This window comes from Pan paniscus, chromosome 8, assembly GCF_029289425.2.
Source record: "Pan paniscus chromosome 8, NHGRI_mPanPan1-v2.0_pri, whole genome shotgun sequence".
Classification (NCBI taxonomy): Eukaryota; Metazoa; Chordata; class Mammalia; order Primates; family Hominidae; genus Pan; species Pan paniscus.
In genome coordinates this window covers 134,621,595-134,642,054 of record NC_073257.2, presented here as the reverse complement: position 1 = coordinate 134,642,054, position 20,460 = coordinate 134,621,595, and the positions used below count along the sequence as shown (strand labels likewise).

The window sequence follows — 20,460 nt, the reverse complement described above, 5'->3', positions numbered from 1 at the left end:
GTCTGTACATGTTCAATATAGATGTAACTATTGATTCTTCTTCCTGAATATTTTTGATCCACAGTTGGTTGAATCCACAGATGTGGGATCATGGATACAGAAGGCCTGCTGCACGTCTATATTCTATGTGTGTCCTCAATACCCCCTGCATGGCAGGTGCTGAGGGGAGGGCAGCTATGAAAGCCTGATCATGAGAATGCTGTTAAATGTTTGGATTTTACACCAAGGGTTTATTGGGGGAGGAATTTGAAGCAAACATGTCAGATGTACTTGAGAATTCCTTTATCCCCATTGTTTTGCTCCTTGGCCAGCACTGCAGCAATGTGCAGAGCAGTGAAAGTGATGGACACGGTCAACTTAACCGGTCATCAGTCCTTTGCCTGAAGAAGTGCACTATATCACTGGAATACATTTTCACTAACTTAAAGTGGCTCAGAAGCAATTTTCTTTTGTTAAAATGCTTGATATGTGATATTTATCTCAGAGTATTAAATGGCAAAAGCCTTATATTTTTGTGTCTTGGTAGGTATATGATGTTCTATCAATAAGAATTTTTTTTGATTCATGCTTACAGTGGGATACTATTTAGACATAAGTGGTTGTATTTCCCTCCATAGTTTCCTTAATCCCGTGACCCCTTCTTTTTTCCAGCCAGCTATGCACCTCTGCCTCAGAAAATGGATATTACAGCAGAAAGAAGACAGAAAGGCTTTCTGAGGTTTGAAACCCCAGGCTCCAAGGGGACTTGGGCCTAGAGCTGTTGATGAACTGAAAACCATCCCCTCTTCTCCTGCTGTCTTTTCCTCCTTCCAGGGCCCAGGCCAGAACAGACTCCTCACTGGGGAAGAGGAAGAAAGCCAGAGGGAATCAAAGAGAGTGTAGCTGCTTGTTAAACCCGAGAAGGGGTTCTGTGCACTCTGCCTCCCCTCCAGAGCAGCTACATAATTTGTGAGTCTCAGTGCAAAATGAAAATGTGGGGCCCTGGCCAGGGGTGGGGAAACCATTTTCCCCTTCCTACAGGTTACTGCCCTGACCCATGGCAGCTGGGCAACCCACAAGGAATGGAGGTCTCCATCTTGGGACGTACTTGGGACCTGGACTGGAATGGGCAAGAGAACTCCACAGAGTGTCCTGGCAAATGTGCCATGGTTCTGCCAGCCCAGGGTACGGACAGCTGCCATCTACCTTGTTGGGCCCCGAAATGCCACAAAATGCACCCCTGATCCCAATAGCTTCCTAGTGTCCAGGCCCCTGCTGGGGACAGAGTGTGGCATCAGTCACTGGGCAGGGTTAGGGAAGAGGCTGGGCAGGGCCCAGGGGCCCAGGGATCAGAGAAGGGGGCAGCTGAGAACCCATCCCTGGGAAGCAGGAGGCTGCAGGAGGCAGGACCCCACATACTTCAGAATCTTGAGTTCGGGAGAAGGTCACTGCTGCACACTGACTTTGAGTAGTTTACCAGTAAGTCCACTCTGTTGTGTTGGCTAAGCCAGGAGGCCCACGGAAGAGCCCTAAATGGTTTACTTCTCATCAGCAGTCTGCTCTTGACTCACTGGGAGACAGTTTGACACTCGATGTATCTTTTCTTTCCTGCATACTTTCATTTTCTAACCCATGTACCTAAGAGACAAACTTTCCAGGGTCTCTCTTCTCCCTATCGACCTTCTTCTCAGCCATAGTGACTCAGTCTTTCTCCTCCTGCCCTCCCTTGCTCTGCCACCAGAAGAGAGTTTTGAATGTGATTCCATTTGGGAAATATGGCTCTTAGCTCCTTGCCTAAGCACTAGTTCTCAACCTTGGCTGCACATTGGAATGACACAGGGAGCTTCAAATATCACTGATGTCTGGGAGTGACCTCAGAGACTCTAAGGTGACAGGTCAGGGATGCAGCCTGGGCACCAGGAATTTCAAAAGCTTGCTGAGTGATTCTGGTGTGCAGCCAGAATTGGGAATCACCAGCCTAGTCATTGTCTACCAGTGTCTAGGTCAGGAGAGAGGTTACTTTTTTTTTAACTTTGCCAAGATAGTGCAAATTTAGTGTTGGACTTACCTGGGGGTGGAGGAATCACATCTGGAGCCCAGTCCCCAGCATCTGCATGCATACAAGAAAAATTTAGAAAAGTCTAAATTACATTCTATGAAGACAAAGAAATGGCTTTCTAGTGTGGGCAGTTCTCAAGCAGGCAGGTCGTATGTTACATAAACAAAAACGAGGGCATGGTTAGACCTGGAAAAGCAGTTCCAGAAATGGGAGAGGTGCAGAGAACAGAAGCAGCCAATTGTGTGGTTCTGCTGTGTTTGTCCTCAGAATGGAGCCAGGCTCACAGCATTCTCTGTCTACCTGGCCAAAGGGACATTCATCTGTTGGGCCACTGTCCCAAAATTCCCTGGCCCCACTCCGTGCATGGCCTTCATCCATCACTAGGATGTCTTTGGGTGAAAGATCAGAAGGAATCTATCATGGAAGGAGAGGCTACCTGAGCAGACAACATTGGCATCCTCATGGTGGCCACGGTTGTGGTCTGACCAGCCGGAGCTGGGCCACTGGCCAAGGTGGTTCTCACTTCCTGAACCCTGAATGTTGTCTAGAAGGATGTCTCCAGAACCTGGGCCAAAGTGGGCCTTTCCAGGAGCAGCAATGGCCTTACCACACCCGAGCTGCTGGCACACAACCTCAGCTTCATTCAGATCCCACAGGTCATCACACACAGTGCCCCAGGAGCCCTTGTGTAGGACCTCCCCATGTCCTGAGCACTGGCCAGAGCCACCCACCAGCCGCAACTCTGGTCCATCTTCTAAACAGAGCAAAATTTTATTTTTGAGTTTGATAAGTTTTAAGTAGCAAGTGATTTCTAGCTTCTGTGTTTGTGGCTAAGGCAAACACAAGAGCAAAACCTTAAAGCCAACTGATTTAATCAGGCTTAAGGGATTCAGAGTGAGATAGGAAGTGGGTTTGAATCCTTGTTCTATGGCTTCCTAGTTGTGTAAATTTTGATAAGTGACTGTCTCCCTGACCCTCAGTTTTATCACCTGTAAAATAAGGACTCTAGCAGCATCTAGAGGAGATGCTACCAATGAGAGTGTGCTCAGCACCCAGCACGTCAGGGTTACTGCAGATCTTGACATATGGTTTTTGTGTCACAATGCTGGGTTACAGGAGAGCAGGTTCCCAGCTGCTTTTTTGTATGTGTCTTGAATAAGGGTAGATTTAATCCCCTGAAATGCACCTGGACCACAAGGGTGACTGTGACTTCATAGAACACAGTGGCAATGCTCTATCTGGACTGAAGGGCTGTGGCCGATTAGAATTATCTGCTATCTCTGGAGGTACTGTAAGGACAGCCTCCCCTTACTGTGCCCACTGGCTCTGTCACTTTGGCCTTCTTTCTGTTGCTTCAACATGCCCAAGTCTTTCCTCCACCTGTAATGCTTTTCTTTGTCATTCATCACATGCCACGTCTTCAGAGATACCATCCGTTCTCATCCAGCCCATAGTAGCACCTACTCCACTCAGGCACCCTCTATTCTCCCACCTGACTCCTTATTCCCAGCCTTCACCTCTGTCCTTTATCATCCTTACCCCAAAACCAGTTTGTTTATTTCCTTGTTTCTTGTGTTTTGATCCTCTCTCACTTACCCACGTCCACACTAGAGTATAAACTCCATGAGGGCACGGAGCTGTACCGTGCTCCCACACTTACAACTGGACCTGGTATATAATAGGACCTCTGTAACTATTGTTAAATGGCTAAATGGTGGTCTTGAGTTAATGAGTGTCTGGATTTCAAATGTTGGAGCTTACCTTGCTTTGCCAGGGCAGAGTTTTGAACATTGCTTTAGGGGTGAAATATACAAGGAATTCCCTTACTCCGATACAAGCAAACCCCAAACCACATCCAGGGACTTACTATCTGGCTTTCTGGTGGCCTAAAAGAATTTCTGGGGTTTCTGTAGGGGCCTCTCAGCATCAGAAGTCTCACACTTGGCAGGCAGTGTGCTTGCAGGGTGCAAATTGGACCTGGCTTTGGAACGACTGCCTGCAGGGGCATGACTGCCTGCAGGGTCATGGCTAACAGGAATCCCCAAGGCTCTCATTTGGGTGAGACTAGGTTTCAATGTATGCAAGGTATAAAATGGGCCAGCTCGTGGAGGAAGTGGAGTCTTGTCATACGAGTGTTGATCTTCCACATTTCAGCACTCTGGACAGTTACCAAGAGGCTGTGGAGGGTGGATGCAGCCCCAGGACGGTTCATAGCACCCAGCTTTTCCCTGCAGGCAGTAGCAGCCTGGCCACTCACACACAGAATGCACATGACTGCCTCATTGTAGCTTCCCACGTGGGCTTCATGGTGGGAAAATCTAGCAGCTATGGAGCAGGGTTAATGAAGCTAGTGTGGGGGTCTTAAAAGACTGAATCCTAGGGCTCTACTGGCAAAGGAGACTCTGAAGTTAGAATCTGTTCTGTCTTTTAACCACCAAAAACTACTTGAAGGTTCCTACCTGACTCCCTTTCACCCTGAGGAATGGCATTGAAAAGAGCATAAAAGCCAGTGTTGGTTTTCATAGAATCACTTTGGAATACCACTGTCATGATGTGTGAGGAGGAGAAGAATATCACAGTTTCAGGGGCACAGAACTTCCCCATGGAGAGCGAGGCAATCCTGGGACCATTGAAGATTTCAACGGAGTCACAGGGACATCCAAGGATATCTTCCAACCTGGGGTGAATAGACATTGGAGGGGTAGTGGCAGATTAGAAACTTCCTAAAATTTAACGCTAAAAAAGTGTGACAATCATAGAGATTACATATTTGGATTATATTTAAATTGCACACTGAAATGTAAAATATTAATTAATTTTTTCAGATGACCTATCACAACTCTATTTTCTTTGGCTAAGGAATGTGTGGGGCTTTCAGCTACAATCTCATAACAGAAGTTTAAAAATTATAATGGTTTTGGCCAATCACAACCTACATAGGACATTAGGAAATACTAATTTACACTGCAACTAAATTCATAACAGTCAGATCACCCCAAAGATCAGCATGTAACAGACATCACGGCCAGATTTTTCCTACTTCTGTGTTTCACAATAATTGCCATACTCGAATTCTTGGGTAGGAAAAAACTTGATTTTAAAATAAAAGTGGTGGCAGGATATAGAAGAATAGTATGGCGATTATTCACGAGAAAGGTAAGGGGAAGCAATTTTGAAGAAACAGACAATGGATAACATAATAGAATTTGGAGGTGTGGGTTCAAGGTCCTTACCTCATTGTGGCTAATTGTGTCCCTAAAGTTTTAGTCAACAAATATATCCTGAGGCATTTTTGGCTTAGTGCATGTCTGAATCCATGGTTGTGGTACAGTCATGATGGAACACAATTCAGTGCATGCCTGGAGCTAATGATCATGGAATTCTACAGTCTTACTGTGTTTGTAACACGATGTGTGTCATGCACAAGAAGAAGGGCTTCATGCAGACTCTTTTACAGACCCACATATTGGTGAACAGATGGGTCATTGACATCAGACAGATCTAGATGGGTTGGCCTTGGGCAAATTAGTTATCCTCTCTGAGCCTCAGACTCCTCATCTCTAATGGAGATGACAAAGACATCTATCTTTGGACTGTATAACCCTGGAATATGACAAAGCGTACAAAGTCTGGGCTAGCATTAAAACATCAGCTGTTATTTTATGTCATAGAGATAAAAATGTCAGTGACTTTTGAACATTTATTCTCTTTATGTCAGAGATAAGACAATGACATTAATGTCTCCTCTTACTTTGCAGAACATTTAGAAGATGCAGGACCCAAAGCTGGAGTAGTTGGCTAATGTGTGTATGAAAATTCTCTTACCATTTAAAATTTGGATTCAAATAAGAAAGTCTAAGAGGACAAATATTGATACCCAGTGTACAATAAGGGCAAAACTGTTGAGGATTTTTGTGACATTTTTAGAAAAAAAAGAAACACTATCAAAATATGTTAATAAATCACTTACTGAATTTTTCAACTAAGAAGTAACTCATTGGATAGTGCTACAAAGCTAACCCAAAATTTGACTTGGAAAAACTATAGAATGTTGGGTGCTTCTGCTTTCACTCTTAAATGTTTCCCACTAAAAGAAATACCTTTAATATGATTTCACAAATCAATATTCTTATTTACATAGAACGTTCTCTTTAAAAGTTTTCTTACTTCAAACTTGGAATTATGAGTTCTATGTGAAATTTTGCACCCATGTGGATCTCCCAAACACACTGGATATCTGTTGGGTAGTTTTCTGGATACTGTGGACTAGAAAATGAGCCAGAGAGACTAGAAATGACCCCTCCACAAGAGTTACTTCCTCCTGAAACAACAGGAAAAATGGTGTCAGAATGTGTCCATTTGGCATCATTGTGTAATCCTAATAAAGACCAGTTTACATGCAGTGGTCTGGTAGAATTGGGCGCCAATCGGCCTGGGTGGGCATGCACAGGCTGTCTGAGCAGACCTTTAGCTTAAATGTTTCTTGGGAAAGAGAGTCTATTAAATCTAATTCTGATGAAGCAAAAAGTATTAATGTGTGAATGTTCCCTGCTTTTCCCTCTCTCTCAGCACCTTATAAAGAAAATGTGCAATTTGTCCTTTCTGCTTACAGTTTTCTCCCCCTCTCTAAAGTAGGGGTTCTGCTTGCTGGGGAGGGACAGAGTAATGAGAGACTGGAAGGAGAGATGAAGAAACAGAGGCCACATGTGCTTGGGAAAGGGGAGAGTTTGGGGAGGTTTGGGGAGCAAGAGGTTCTAGAACAACTTTGGGTTCTGATGAATTGTAGGTAAAGGGAAAAGGACACTGATCTGTCAGGGGATGTTATGACCAGCACCTTCTTTAAGTACTCTGCCTCACTTATGCTGGGTAGATTATGTTTCCTTTAACTCAGATATTTAGTCTGAGACTGGAACTTGCAGGATTTTGGATTTATAAGGGTTAAACAAGGTAACAGTGAAATCTAATAGTTTCATGTATGTTGTCATATTAGCATAGATAGATACACACACATACATGTATGTATTTAAAACAGGATTTCACACAAAGAAAGCAGATTTCACACAAAATTATTTTGGAGGAAATGTGAAAGTACAATATTCTTTATTGACCTTGTCCCTAAAATATGAAGTTGCTTAATTTTTCTACTTTCTGTTCCTCTTGGCCAACTTGTGATCCTCCCAGAATCCCACAGATTCCTCGTCTTTCCTGAGATGGACGGCAGGAAGCGATGATGCTCCTGGTCATCTGGTAGTTTTATCACTGACCACATTTATAAGCTACAATAATGAGGCCAGGTCAGGCTGACACTGAAACCTCTGGGAGTTGGACCTTCTGAAATCTCTACATGTGGCAAGGGATAATGGGCTGGTTCCTTCTATAGGACCGTACCCAAAGAGGGAAGGCTGAGTATGGGCCAGATGTCTGACCTGGGCAGATACACATCCCCCTTCCCAGTCTGATCCTTTTGTTGTAAAGTCAGTATTTTTTACAGACTGTATTACACAGAGTGGCAGCAGAGAAGCAGACCCCTTGCCCACACTGTGCCAGGCTCTGTTGTGCTATGTCCTGGGCATACTGCCCAGCATTTGCCACGATAGTTCTCTTGACATGGAATGAGCATTTCAATTTAAAATAAAAGGCTACCTTTTATGTGATCCTGAGAAGTTGTAGAAGAATCTGAAAGGGAAAAAAGGCAGAAAATGATGACATCCAGATGAAAATATTTAGTCTTATCTATAAGTCAGTAAAATGTAAAGGGTTTCCTTAGAAACATCAATGTACTTAGTGCAAACTGAGAAGAGTCTGCACTGAAGGTGCTGAGTCAATATTTTCTATGGTTCTGTGGCAGGTTAGAGAAGGCCACAAATTCTTAGACATGCCTCCTGTCACAAGGTGGGGTCTAGGTAACCTCCCTTGAACCTGGGTGGGTTCTGTGACTGCTTTGACCAACAGAATATGGTGGCAGTGGCTCTGCACCTTAAGAGACTGGTGGCTTCCACCTCCCATCTCTGGGAACACTGGCTCGCTCATGGAGCCCTAACCCACCTTACAAGAAGTCTGAGTGTGGCCAGGTGCAGTGGTTCACACCTGTATTCCTAGCACTTTGGGAGGCTGAGGCAGGTGGATCACCTGAGACCAGCCTGGCCAACATGGTGAAACCCTGTCTCTACTAAAAATACAAAAATTAGCAGGGCATGGTGCCTATAATCCCAGCTACTCTGGAGGCTGAGGCATGAGAATTGCTTGAACCTGGGGGACGGAGGTTGCAGTAAGCAGAGATAGCACCACTCCACTCCAGCCTTGGTGAAAGAATGAAACTCTGTCTCAAAAACAAACAAACAAACAAAAAGAAGTCTGAGTATGCATGGTCTCTCAGCATGGTAGTCAGACTTCTTGTAACCTGAGACCACCTAAAAAGGAAGAGGGCTGTGGCTGAGCCTTTCCTTCCAGCTGACCCCACCAAGGCACCAACTATATGAGTGAAGCTGTCTTGAATTCTCCAGACCAGTCATCAGATGAAATCCATTGAGCAACCCTGCTCAATGCTCTGTGGAGCAGAAGGGTCTCCCAGCTGAGCCCTGCCTGAATTCCTGACCCTCAAAGACATAACATACATCTAAATGGTGGTTACTTTATATTGCTAAGTTTCGGTGAGCAATAGATAACCAGAATGGCTCCTTTCACTCAATCTCATTTTTCTCATTTCCCTGCTGTCCATAAAATGAGAAAACTACAGATGATCTTCATTGGAATATCCACTGTCCTTGACCCTAACCATGGCCCTTTAACTTTAGGCAGTCCCTCCCTTCTCACTCATGGTACCAATGGGTAAAGCTGGCCTTCCTTCAAGAACATCAGGACACATCGAGGTCTTCTCCAGGCAAGTGCCCAAGAGAGATGCTTCTGCCAATGGATGATGGCTTATCTGTGTTCACTGAGGCTGTGTAGGGGACAGCCAGGTGCATTCAAAGGGTGAGAGATGGCTTTGTAAATTCCAGTCCTGCCACTTTCTAATCAAGTTATCTTCGGTAGGTTTTTTGATCTCCCTAATCCTCAGCTGTGAAATCACCTTTCAATCACCTTCAGCATCATTTCAGAATTCACAGTGCATGTAGTTGGTCTGGTTTTTCTAATATTTGGTTTTTATTACAGATGAATATTAGTCAATAATTCATTTGTAAGATCTTTGAAAAGAGGCAAAAGTCATAAGATCCCTAAGAGCATGACTTTGGGGCCAGACTGATCAGTGTCAAAATTTGGGTCATTAACTTACTGAGTGATCCTGAGAAAGTTACTTAACCTTTCTGTGTCTCAATTTTCTCTTCTGTAAAATATCATAGATAATGCCTTTTGGCAGGATTGTCCTGATGATTAGCAATGATCTGAGCAAAACGTCTCCCCACATTTACTCGAGTTTTCCCTGGTCTTTGTGTAGCTGAGCCAAGGAATGGGTAGATAAGACTAATGGCCAAGAGCATCGACAGCTTGGGTTCAGATACCCTGGCTAGCCCTGGGCACCTTGCTAACTTTCAATGTCTCAGGTTATCTGGAAAATATGAATAATCCAAGAACCTGCCTCAAGGGGCTATTGAGGGGATTGAAAGATTTATATATGTGAAGGGCTCAGAACAGTGCCTGGTTCTTACTTATTACTTATTACAGCAAATACTTATAAGTATTTGCTGCTTTTATTATTATTATTAGTAGTAGTAGTAGTAGTAGTAGTAGTAAGTTGCCTGAATTAGAAAAAAATATGGACATACCTGGAGGTGTGGGTGGAGGTAGGTCTTCCGCATCTGAATGCATAAATGTGACAGGTTACTCTATTTGGGGTGACAAGGTATAGGAAACCAGAATACTGGAATTACCCCTCGGGCTACTTCAACCCTCCTCTGGCAGGGTCCTTGGCCTAGGAGGCTGGGGGACAGCAGCTGGGTCAACTCTGTCCCATAGCAGCCAGGGCTGGATTGCCTTTGTCCCTTCTTATGCAGAATCCCTGAACCACTTGTTAAGATGCAGATTCCAGAGACTTTTTCCTACTTAGTCATAATCTCTGGAGGTGGGACCCTAGAATCTACATTGTAATGCCCAGGTGGTGCTCATGCCAAGTAATTAGTAATTTCCTGTGCAACCAGAGCTGCCCATGGCGTCTCAAGGAGATGCTTCAGAAACGGGCAGACACATGGATGGATGGATGAAAATGCCACCCAGGATGCAGAATTTCAAAATGTCACAATTGCAGCATCAGAAATCACTGGCTGAGAGGGGAGATGTTACCTGAGCAGATGACACTGGCATCCTCGTGGTGGCCACAGTTGTGCTCTGACCAGCCCAAGTGGGTACACTGGCCCAGGTAGTGCTCTACCCCAGTGCACTGGAGGTTGTCCAGGAAGATGTCTCCTGAGCCTGGGCCAAAGTGGGCCTCGCCAGGGCCAGAAACAGCCTGCCCACACCCCAACTGCCGGCACACAACCTTGGCTTCATTCAGGTCCCACAGGTCGTCGCACACGGTGCCCCAGGCACCCTGGTGGAGAATCTCCACGCGCCCCGAGCACCGGCCTGAGCCGCCCATCAGCCTCAGCTCCGGCCAGCCCTCTGCAGACAGAGACACAGCATGTGATTTCCCAAAAGACCCGGCCTGGGTCCACCAGTGCCAGCTCAGAGAGGGTTAGGGAGGGACATTCCCCAGTCTTGAGCCTTGGGGCTTTTTCCTCAGATTTCTCACGTGTTCCTGAGTTGCAGGTTGTGGGGTCTTCAGACAATTTAATTTCATTTTAAGTACTTATTGATTGTCTTTTATGTTAGGCACTGATGATACAGCTCTAAACCAGGGATGTGATTTCTGTCCTCAGGGAGCCCGGAGTCTATTTATTAGTCAAATGCAGGCACTGCCACAGTGCATCATTGCATACTGTGATAAATGGGCCAAAGAGGGGAAAAACAGGATGCTATGAAGGGGACAATAGAGAGGAAAGGGCTGGAGGACACCTCTTTAAAAACTGACAAGGAGCTAGTCAGGGGAAGAGCTGAAAAAGTGCCCTGAGCCAGAGGAATAGCGTATGCAAAAAGGCCATGAAACACCGTTTCACTCTGCATGCATCTCCAAAAAATATAGACTTCACACACACCCACACCCACACACACACACACATCATCATCATCATCATCACATGTAAAAAATCAAAAGTATTTTTAAATAAGACTTTCTAATAGAATCTCAGTGGTGTGAAAAATCCTGCAGTTTAGATAAAGAGTGAACTTAAAACTGAAAAAACAAATAGCTTAAGGACAAAATCAAGAACAGCTGATATTTAACTCCCATCAACAAAAGGTGTGACTGACCTGGACTGTTAGCAAGTGATTCTTCAGCATCTGTTTGTAGACAGAATAAGTATATCAGTATTTTTTGGAAATCCTGACTTTAATAACTGAAGATGAAGGTTTTAGTTCCATCGTTATACGCGTTTATTAATCTGATGTGGGAAAAATTAGTCCTTTTAAAAAACATAGTACTGGGAGAAGCAGATTCATCGGTAGATAATGAAAGTAAGTTTCTGTCTGGTTGTTGGTTTGCACCAAGTTATGTAAAAATGGCCAGATGCAAAGGTACATTTGGGATGATCTGACTTAAACCATCAATTTTGCAGCAGGTGTTTCACTTTTGGTGTCTCTGGGGGGACCTCAGATTTAGACAATCATCCTCTGGAAGATTGAGACGTGGGAATAACATATACCCAGGAGACTGTCACTAGGATACATGTCACCCATGATAAGATGTCACAAGGTAAATAGACAAATGAATGCACCAACACATAAGACAATGTTTTTAAGTATGCACTTCAAATTAAAGGTCACGGTTAGCAGGTACTGACATGCAATTGAGTTGCTTCTCACGTGGGCAACTCTGTGCAGCAAGCCCTCCTCCTTTGAGTTATGATTACTGATTTTTTCAAATCACATCAGATATTACAGCTGTTAGTTTACCAAAAGGCATCTCATTATCAGAAAGGATTATTGATAGACATTCCAGAGGTGGCTAACTTACTCGTAGCTGTTTATACACAAGAAAATTCAGAATATATTTTAAAAATTGTCACAAGCCAATTGAAATAAGTCAGATTAGTGCACAGATTTCCTTGGTGTGGTGATTGAGTGAGGACATGGCAATAAGAGTTACCAATATGTTTAAGAGAGAGTTTAAGTGTTGCTCACATACAGTCTGTGCGTCAGCACAGGCTCTGGAAGCCAGATTCAAGTCTTCCTAGCTCTAAAGTCTCCCCTAGCCTGGCTACTGCAGGCTGCCTCTTTCAATGAGCTCCTTATTCCCATCATTTAAAAATTCTCACCATTAAACATGTTATTTGCATATTTCAGTAAAGCACACACACCTTTGGTAATACTTGCTACCAAATTAGAAAATGAGGTTTTATACTGGAGGCTAGCAGATAAAACCTCATCTATTTAACCAAGTTAGAAAAGCTACAGCAAAAATCGAACGCTAAATGTTTGAGGATCCTGTTTTTGTTCCAGGCTGACTCTGAACACTGGCAGGGAGATTTTGAAGCACTCTAGGACTGGCAGTGCCCATATTAGAGGGGAGAAGATACCTGAGCAGATGACACTGGCATCCTCGTGGTGGCCACAGTTGTGCTCTGACCAGCCCGAGTGGGTGCACTGGCCCAGGTAGTGCTCCACACCAGCACACTGGAGGTTGTCCAGGAAGATGTCTCCTGAGCCGGGGCCAAAGTGGGCCTTTCCAAGGGCAGACATGGCTCGACCACACCCAAGCTGCCGGCACACAACCTCAGCTTCGTTCAGGTCCCACAGGTCATCACACACGGTGCCCCAGGCTCCCTGGTGGAGAATCTCCACGCGTCCTGAGCACCGGCCAGAGCCACCCACCAGCCGCAGCTCCGGCCAGTCCCCTGCAGAGAGAGATCTGGTGACTGTTGTCCTCTGGGGGCACTGCACCCTTCCCATGAGTGTTGAGCTCCCCACCCCATACTACTTCTACTAGTGGAAAACCTTGTACTTGGTCAACTATTCAACCTCTTAGTTGGAAGTTGCAAAGCCATTAAGATTGTCTGTAGCACTAAAAGTCCATTAATTGAGTATCTATTTTTCCAGAGGTATGTGCCCATTTGTTTTGGCTAAGTGCAGAAAAACAAATAATTTGCACAGTGATTTGTGATTTTACAAAGTGTGGTGTGTGTGTGTGTGTGTGTGTGTGTGTTCACCCCCACCTTTATCATAACTCAGGAAGGTAAATAGAAGAGTATTGGTGTACCAATTTTATCTATGAGGAAACTGAAAGTTGGAGAAGCAAAGTGATTCACTCCCAATCCCACATCTGGTAAGCAGCAGATCTAAAGTCCGGTCTCCTGGTTCCAAAGTTCACAATTTTTTCTCCGCTATTCTATCTCACTGCCTCTGAAATGGCTCTGACACTCCACTTACTTTGCTAAAGTCCATTGGTGATGAGGATGGGGAGCTAACTATGATCAGTACTGGTCATAAGGTGGAAAGATAGAACCCCACTAGAAAGTACTTGTAAGCTACTCAAGCTTTGATGACTCTGAAAGGTACCAAAAAATGAACTTTACTCATCCTGGGATGCTAGAGCCAAAAGATCCCAAAAGTTTTGAATGTCTCTAAAAGTTTGGGCAGAATCAAATGTCCCATTTGCAAATAGATGCACTATTTGCAGTTGGTCCAGTTTCTGTGCATGAAGCAGATACAGGTGCAGATACAAATGCAGGTGCTGAGAGGAAAGGACACAGTCAGTAAATGAATAAATGCATTTCAGGGCTTACCTGCTCTTGCTGTTACTGTCCTGGGTGTTGCTGTCGGGATAGCTGTGGATACAAGAAGACTCCCATAATTAAGAAGGGACGACTTGGGCAAGTCAAGAGGGCAGCATTCTGGGATCAGTCTTCAGTAAATGCCAAGATTCTGGCTGATTCTTTTTCCCTGTAATCTTTGTAACATGTGATCTCCCAAATCAAACTCTGTTTTCACGTGTGTCTTTATGTTTCTCAGGTATGTGGGGTCAAAAAAAATATTCTCTTTTTCTGCTCAGTTACCATAAATATAACAATATTTAGATTGTGCTATTCTATGCAAAAATGCAAATATTCACTATCAGTGTCTTGGGGAAAACAGCTGTTTCTTCTGCTTGCTTCTGCTTTGTTAACTTTCCCTAAAAGTGAGTATCTGATTAGGGGAGTCACTGGCTTTGATAAACACAAAAAAGGAGATCAAATAAAAAATAATCAATATGCAAAGACTCAATCGTTGATAGCCATAACTTGGTTCCAGTGTAAATGGGCATCATATTTGTGCAGAAACTGTGCAGACAGAATCTCTCATCTACAGAAGATTTATACAGGGAATTTGGAATCATCTATGAGAGACAGAGCAAATAATGAGAGTAAAAGCACTGGGAGAGGGGACACAAGAAGAAATTAGGGGTGAAATTTGAGTAACAGCATGAACGTGACTCACTGATTAGATGTGGGGTCTGCAACACTGCCTCTGCAAGTACAAGGAAATACATCATCAATAGCCATTTAACATCAATTACGGTGATTTTTCATGATCTACTTTGGTGCACAGAGCATCTCCTTTGTGTTTTATAGCATGTTTCCAAAGCTTGCTTCGTGAGTCAACCTGGCACTTGGTAAAATACAAGAGACTGTTTTGAACAGTGTCTTGGAAAAAGTGGATACTAGTTATTTGCAGTTTCATGAGCTCTGCCCGTTTTCTTTTAGTGGTGAATAACGTAGAACCTTGGATAATTACTGAACCTCATAAGTCTCAGTTTCCTCATCTGTAAAAGGGGAAGAACCATGGGTCTGTGTGAGGATAGCATATGTGAAGTGCTTAAAATGCTGCCTGGCATATAATAGGGACTCAGTAAATGTTAGCTGATATTTTGAGCATTTTGATCACTGTTGTTATTATTGCCTAACCCTGAGTACCCAGCACTTCAACAGGCACCTTTGGCTTAGTCCATCTGCCTTCTTGCCACACACTTTATATAACCTATCTCTAGGCCATGCTGTTACCTCACCTGATGTGCTATCTTGCTTTCTCTACCTATGGCCTAGCCAGCTTTAGAAGCTGTGTGTTCTAAACTGGGTGTGTTCAACACTCTTAACACCATATAATAAAAGATGTTTCTAAAAAGTCCTGGTTGAGTGTATCTTTCAGAACAGTGTTATTTCAGTAAATGGAGTGTTTACCCACAATTCAATGTTTCCTTAGTACTTGTAACCTATATAGCACTCTCTCTCTTTCCTAATGTCTTTTGCAGAGGTGCATGCATATGTCAATTCAGTATATTCTCGTATATTTATCTGTTCTATTGTTTGCCTTCTTCCAGTGTTTCTATTTGTCCTCTATGCATACCCCTTGTGTTTGCCTTAAACTTCCTCTTGGTTGTACATGAGCCTCTCTCAGGCTGAGACTATGATTTCTTCTGCAGGTCCTAAAACACCTACCTAGTACTAGATTCAGAATAACTTCAGAAATGACTTTCTAATGGGCTGACTGTGATGAGATGTTCATGTAAAAGGAAAAAGCTCATGATAAAGCAGCCCATTATCAAGCATTTATGACGTGCCATCACTTTGCAAAGTGTTTTACTTACCTCATTGCATGTAACCCTTACAATAAACCTAGAAAGTAAGGGTTCCTTGTTGTCCCCATTACGCAGGAAAGGAATTGAGGCTGGGAGAGGTCAAGTTGCTTGCCCAAGGTCACAGAGTAAGTGATAGGACTGTGACTCCCTCCCAGCCAGAGAGTCCAGCTCTGGAACTGTTGCTCTTTACCACTATTCTTACCTTTGGGTGCAGAGTAATAATAAGCAATGAAGTTTTTTCCTAGGTTGTTGAAGCTTCGGAAATACACGAGGGTCATTGAGCTGGAGGAGGAGATGTAGGTGGGTTGGAAGCCAGAGCAGGTCCTCCCCAATGACTTTACTGAGGATGGAGGACCGTCCAGGATTTCAAAATATTCATTGGTGCAGTCAAGGCTGGGGAAGCAAACACCATGGATGCCTCTCAGTTTCCTCATTAGAAGACATTTGAGGCATGCTGTGAGACAGATACTTCACTTTGTTACTACAAAGATGTTGGCAATAGAGTAAAAGCGTGGCAATCATTTAAACATAGCATGGGTTCCTTTGATCCTACTTTTTCTAAGAGACATTGCTTTAAGGGAATGGGATTTTAATTGGAAGAGGAAAGAGGAGGCTGGCACGAAATGTGCTCCTGGAAGCAGCCCAAGATGGCAGAGTACTTCACAGCCTAGGGCCAAGGGCAGGGCCTGGGAAATCAAGGCAGTTTCACCATGTGGTGATTGAGGGGCCAGGGAAAAGGGAGAGGCTGCTTGCTTCTCATGGGCTTGCCAGTAGGATGTGGTTCCAAGTTGTAAATAATGCATTTACAAGTGTTTGGCAGTAGACCCACCTAGAGGAAAGTGGGTACCAAATCTTCCCAGCTTGCTTTGTGGAAGTTATCTGATTTTGTCAGCTACTGTTTTTTACTCTGATGTTTTGTTCAGATGTTCCCAGTGCTAGAATCCGAAAACCACTTTCATGCTTCAATCTGATGAGCCATCTGTTCCAAGCCATATTTCAATTAAACAAAATTCAAGCATAATAAATAATTTAACTTGTTCATAGGGGTTGATTTCCACAAAAAATTCACCATGAATTTGTCATCGGTGAATTACCATTTAAAACATTAAAATCTAAAATTTCCTGATTTATTAGGTCTGGGGTACCCTAGAATTTATATCTGTAACCAGCAGTCCAGAATACACACACACACACACACTCTCTCTCTCTCTCTCTCTCTTTCTCTGCTCTTTTTCTCTCTCACTCATGCACACACACTTATCCAAAGAATAAAAGGTCAATTTCATTTTAATTAAAAATTCATGAAAACTCATAAAAATCTTTGTATTTCTCTATACTAGCAACAAACATGTGGACACTAAAATGGAAAACACAGTGTCATTTATAATCACCCCAAAAAATAAAAAATAAAGGAAATACCTAAGTATAAATTTATAAGACATACATAGGATTTGAATGATGCAAATTACAAATAGCTAAAATATAATACCCCATACTAGCTATCAAAGATGTGGAGAAACTGGATCTCTCATATGTTGTTGGTGAGAATTTGTAATAGTCGTCACTCGGGAAAATAGTTTGGTATGTTCTTAAAAAGCTAAATATGTACTTACCATACAACCTAGCAATTGTACTCTTGGGATTTATCCTAGAGAAACAAAAGCTTATATTCACACAAAAAACTGTGTATGAACATTCATAGAAGACTGATTTGTAAAATTAAAAGACTATAAACAACACAAGTGTCCTTCAGTGGGGGAATGATCAAACTAACCCTGGTACATCCACACAAATGGAATACTTCTCAATAACAAAAAGGAACAAGCTGTTGATACAACAGTTGTTGGAACAACAACAACAACAACAACAACAACAAACCAAATAACTCTATTACAAAATGGGCAAAGGACATTAATGGGCATTTCTCAAAAGGAGACATAGAAATGGCTAATGAGTATATGAAAAAAATGCCCAACATTACTAATCATGAGTGAAATGCAAATTAAAACCACAATGAGATATCACGACAGCTGTCAGAATGGCTATTATAAAAAGAGAAGAAAGATAAATGTTGTCAATGATGTGGAGAAAAGGGAATCTTTACACACTGCTGATGGAAACGTCAATTAGTATAGCCATTATGGAAAACGTTCCTCAAAAAACTAAAAATAGAACTACCACATCATTCAGCAATCCCAGTTCTGGGTGTAAATCCAAAGGAATTAAAATCGGTATGTCAAAAAGGTATCTGTATTCCCAAGCTTACTGCAGTATTACTCACAATAGCCAAGATATGGAAATAATCTATGTGTTCATCAATGGATGAATGGATAAGGGAAATGTGGTGTATATGCCTGTGGAATACTATTCAGCCTTAAAAAAGAAGGATGTTCTGTCATTTGCAACATGGATGAATCTAGAGGACATTATGTTAAGTGAAATATGCCAGGCATGGAAAGACAAACAGTGCATGATCTCACTTTTAGGCAGAATCTAGAAAAGCTAAACTCATAAAAATAGAGGGTAGAATGATGGTTAACAGAGCCTGGGGGTAAGAGTGGAGGTGCATGGAGAGACAGAATTTGGTCAAAGGGTACAAAGTTTCAGTTAGACAGGAGGAATAAGTTTAACAGATACATTGCATGTCATGGTGACTGTAGTTAGCAATGGTAATGTATTGTATGTTCCAAAATTGCTAGAAAAGTAGAATTTAACTGTTCTTTTCACAAAGAAATGGTAAGTATGTGAGACAATGGGTATGTTAATTAGACTGATTTAATCATTCTGCAATGTATACATGTGTCACAACACACATCCTACCCTATACATATATATAATTATTATCTGTCAAAAACAAAATAAGAAAGTTAAAAAGCTACGCAAAGTACATTAGTAACAGCTTAGGACTTACTCAAGATGTGGAAATGCCAGCAGTATATGATCAGATGCATTTGCCTTGATTTCCCACACACAAGTGATGTTGTCATGCATTTCATTCTGTGGGGGATTCCTAATCGCTCCAGATGAGTTAGTAATAATGCCACCACACCGAGATTTTTCTAAATGCAGAAATATATTTTAGAATTTCGATTGTTTGATTGTTCAGTTTACTAATTTTGTAATTCACATCTTTTTTTAAAAAAAACTCTTTTTCCAAAAAGGATTTTACTGGTCATGACTTTGTGATTATGTCTTAGGATATATCAGAAGTTATCAACTAGTCTAAAAAGTCTTGCAAACTTAGAAATTAAGGGATAAATGCATCTGAATTTTGAAACATCTCTCATCTCTTTTGAGAATTCTGCCATCTACATAGGCTTGCTGGAAAGAGCTCTTTTTTTTCCTTTTTTTTTTTAGACAGAGTCTCACTCTGTCACCAGGCTAAAGTGCAATCACATGATCTTGGCTCCGCCTCCTGGGTTCAAGTTATTCTCCTGCCTCAGCCTTCTGAGTAGCTGGAACTACAGGCACGCGCCACCATGCCCAGCCAATTTTTGTATTTTGAGTAGAGACGGGGTTTCACCATGTTGGCCATGATGGTCTTGCTCTCTTGACCTCATGATCCACCCACCGCGGCCTCCCAAGTGCTGGGATTACAGGCGTGAGCCACCGCGCCTGGCCTGGAAAGAGCTCTTAACGCAATATCAGCCAGAACGTTTTTCTCTGGCTAGTTGTGGGCTCTGTAGCTTTGACTTTTGTCCAGTCACTAGTAGTAATGAGTAAAGTACTGCTTCAGTTTTCCCAGTTAATCTGAGCCAATGTGGAGCTTCTGTGTATATGAAGATGACAGAGTCCATCCACTATCAGTTGTAATTTATTCAAATTGCATTCTTAAAAACTCACTGTTAAGTACAAAGAAGTTGCCCTTAGTCATCCACTCCTGGAATACCCCTAATACTGATAAGATTTTGTATCTACCTGTCTGCCCACCTGTCCATTTGTTTCTCAACCCGCTTGTCTGTCTGTTCTGCCTCTCTGTCTATCCATCATTGTCAAATGAATGAAGTTTTTCAGAAGGCATAATACAAAAAGACACAGCTCTACCTGGTGGTGCAGAAGATGGTGGGTGTTGAGCCACTGATATCACCAATGATGTGGGGAGCAGGTTCTCATGGGCTAGTGGTGGGCAAAAAGGAAGGACTGTCATCAGGGAACATCACAACATGGGGAGAGGATACAGTTGCTTCAAGGGGATGCCCATCCCCTCCCAGGATTCAGCAGGAATAATGGTGAGGGGGCATTCTGAGGCCCATGAGCTCAGATCCCTGAGGTCTCCTTTTAGGGCAGAACATGACATTGCTACTGTGGATGAACTAATGTGCACCCTGTGGCAATCAGCGAAAGTGAAGCTCATAGGCCATTGGCCCCAGGGGGCTGGCTGTCTAGAGGCCATCCATTGGCCAGCACCTCTCTCTCTGTTGCCTCCTCCCTACATATGCCACTGTCATGACTTGGAATCTGCTCTGAAATGGCATGAGGAAGCCTTGCACGGCATGGGAACTGTTTTTGACTGTGGTAGTAGTTACACAACTGGATACAATTACCACAATTCACCAAACTGGACCTTAAAATGGGTAAATTTTATGGTATATAATCAAACTTTAATAAAAAATGAGATGGATCGATGTATGAATACAGAAATGATAGATGAATTTATAGACTCATCATGGAATCTAGGTAGGAGTTCCTTGTTAAATTCTTCAAACTTTGCTGTATATTTAAAAATTTCCATAATAAAATGTTGTAGGGGAGGAAGTCTCCCTTAATTCCTATGACAAAT

At 42.9% G+C, this 20,460-nt stretch overlaps 1 protein-coding gene across 3 annotated transcripts in view; it reads right to left on the bottom strand.

The window, feature by feature from the left end:
• Window positions 1-20,460, bottom strand: part of LOC100975321 (putative DMBT1-like protein) — a 70,019-nt gene that overhangs the window by 35,848 nt on the left and 13,711 nt on the right. For 2 of the 3 annotated variants that reach the window (XM_055093429.1, XM_055093430.1), the window contains exons 8-20: window positions 19,725-19,796; window positions 18,592-18,739; window positions 15,883-16,073; window positions 14,543-14,572; window positions 13,852-13,893; window positions 12,646-12,963; window positions 11,381-11,410; window positions 10,316-10,633; window positions 9,802-9,834; window positions 7,682-7,714; window positions 6,206-6,359; window positions 4,498-4,715; window positions 2,048-2,089 (exon numbers count right to left, since the gene is read on the bottom strand). In XM_055093429.1, the coding sequence (XP_054949404.1) occupies window positions 2,048-2,089; window positions 4,498-4,715; window positions 6,206-6,359; window positions 7,682-7,714; window positions 9,802-9,834; window positions 10,316-10,633; window positions 11,381-11,410; window positions 12,646-12,963; window positions 13,852-13,893; window positions 14,543-14,572; window positions 15,883-16,073; window positions 18,592-18,739; window positions 19,725-19,796 (1,629 nt within the window). The remainder of the gene's footprint in view (window positions 1-2,047; window positions 2,090-4,497; window positions 4,716-6,205; window positions 6,360-7,681; window positions 7,715-9,801; window positions 9,835-10,315; window positions 10,634-11,380; window positions 11,411-12,645; window positions 12,964-13,851; window positions 13,894-14,542; window positions 14,573-15,882; window positions 16,074-18,591; window positions 18,740-19,724; window positions 19,797-20,460) is intronic. The other variant, XM_055093431.1, reaches the window with a different exon arrangement.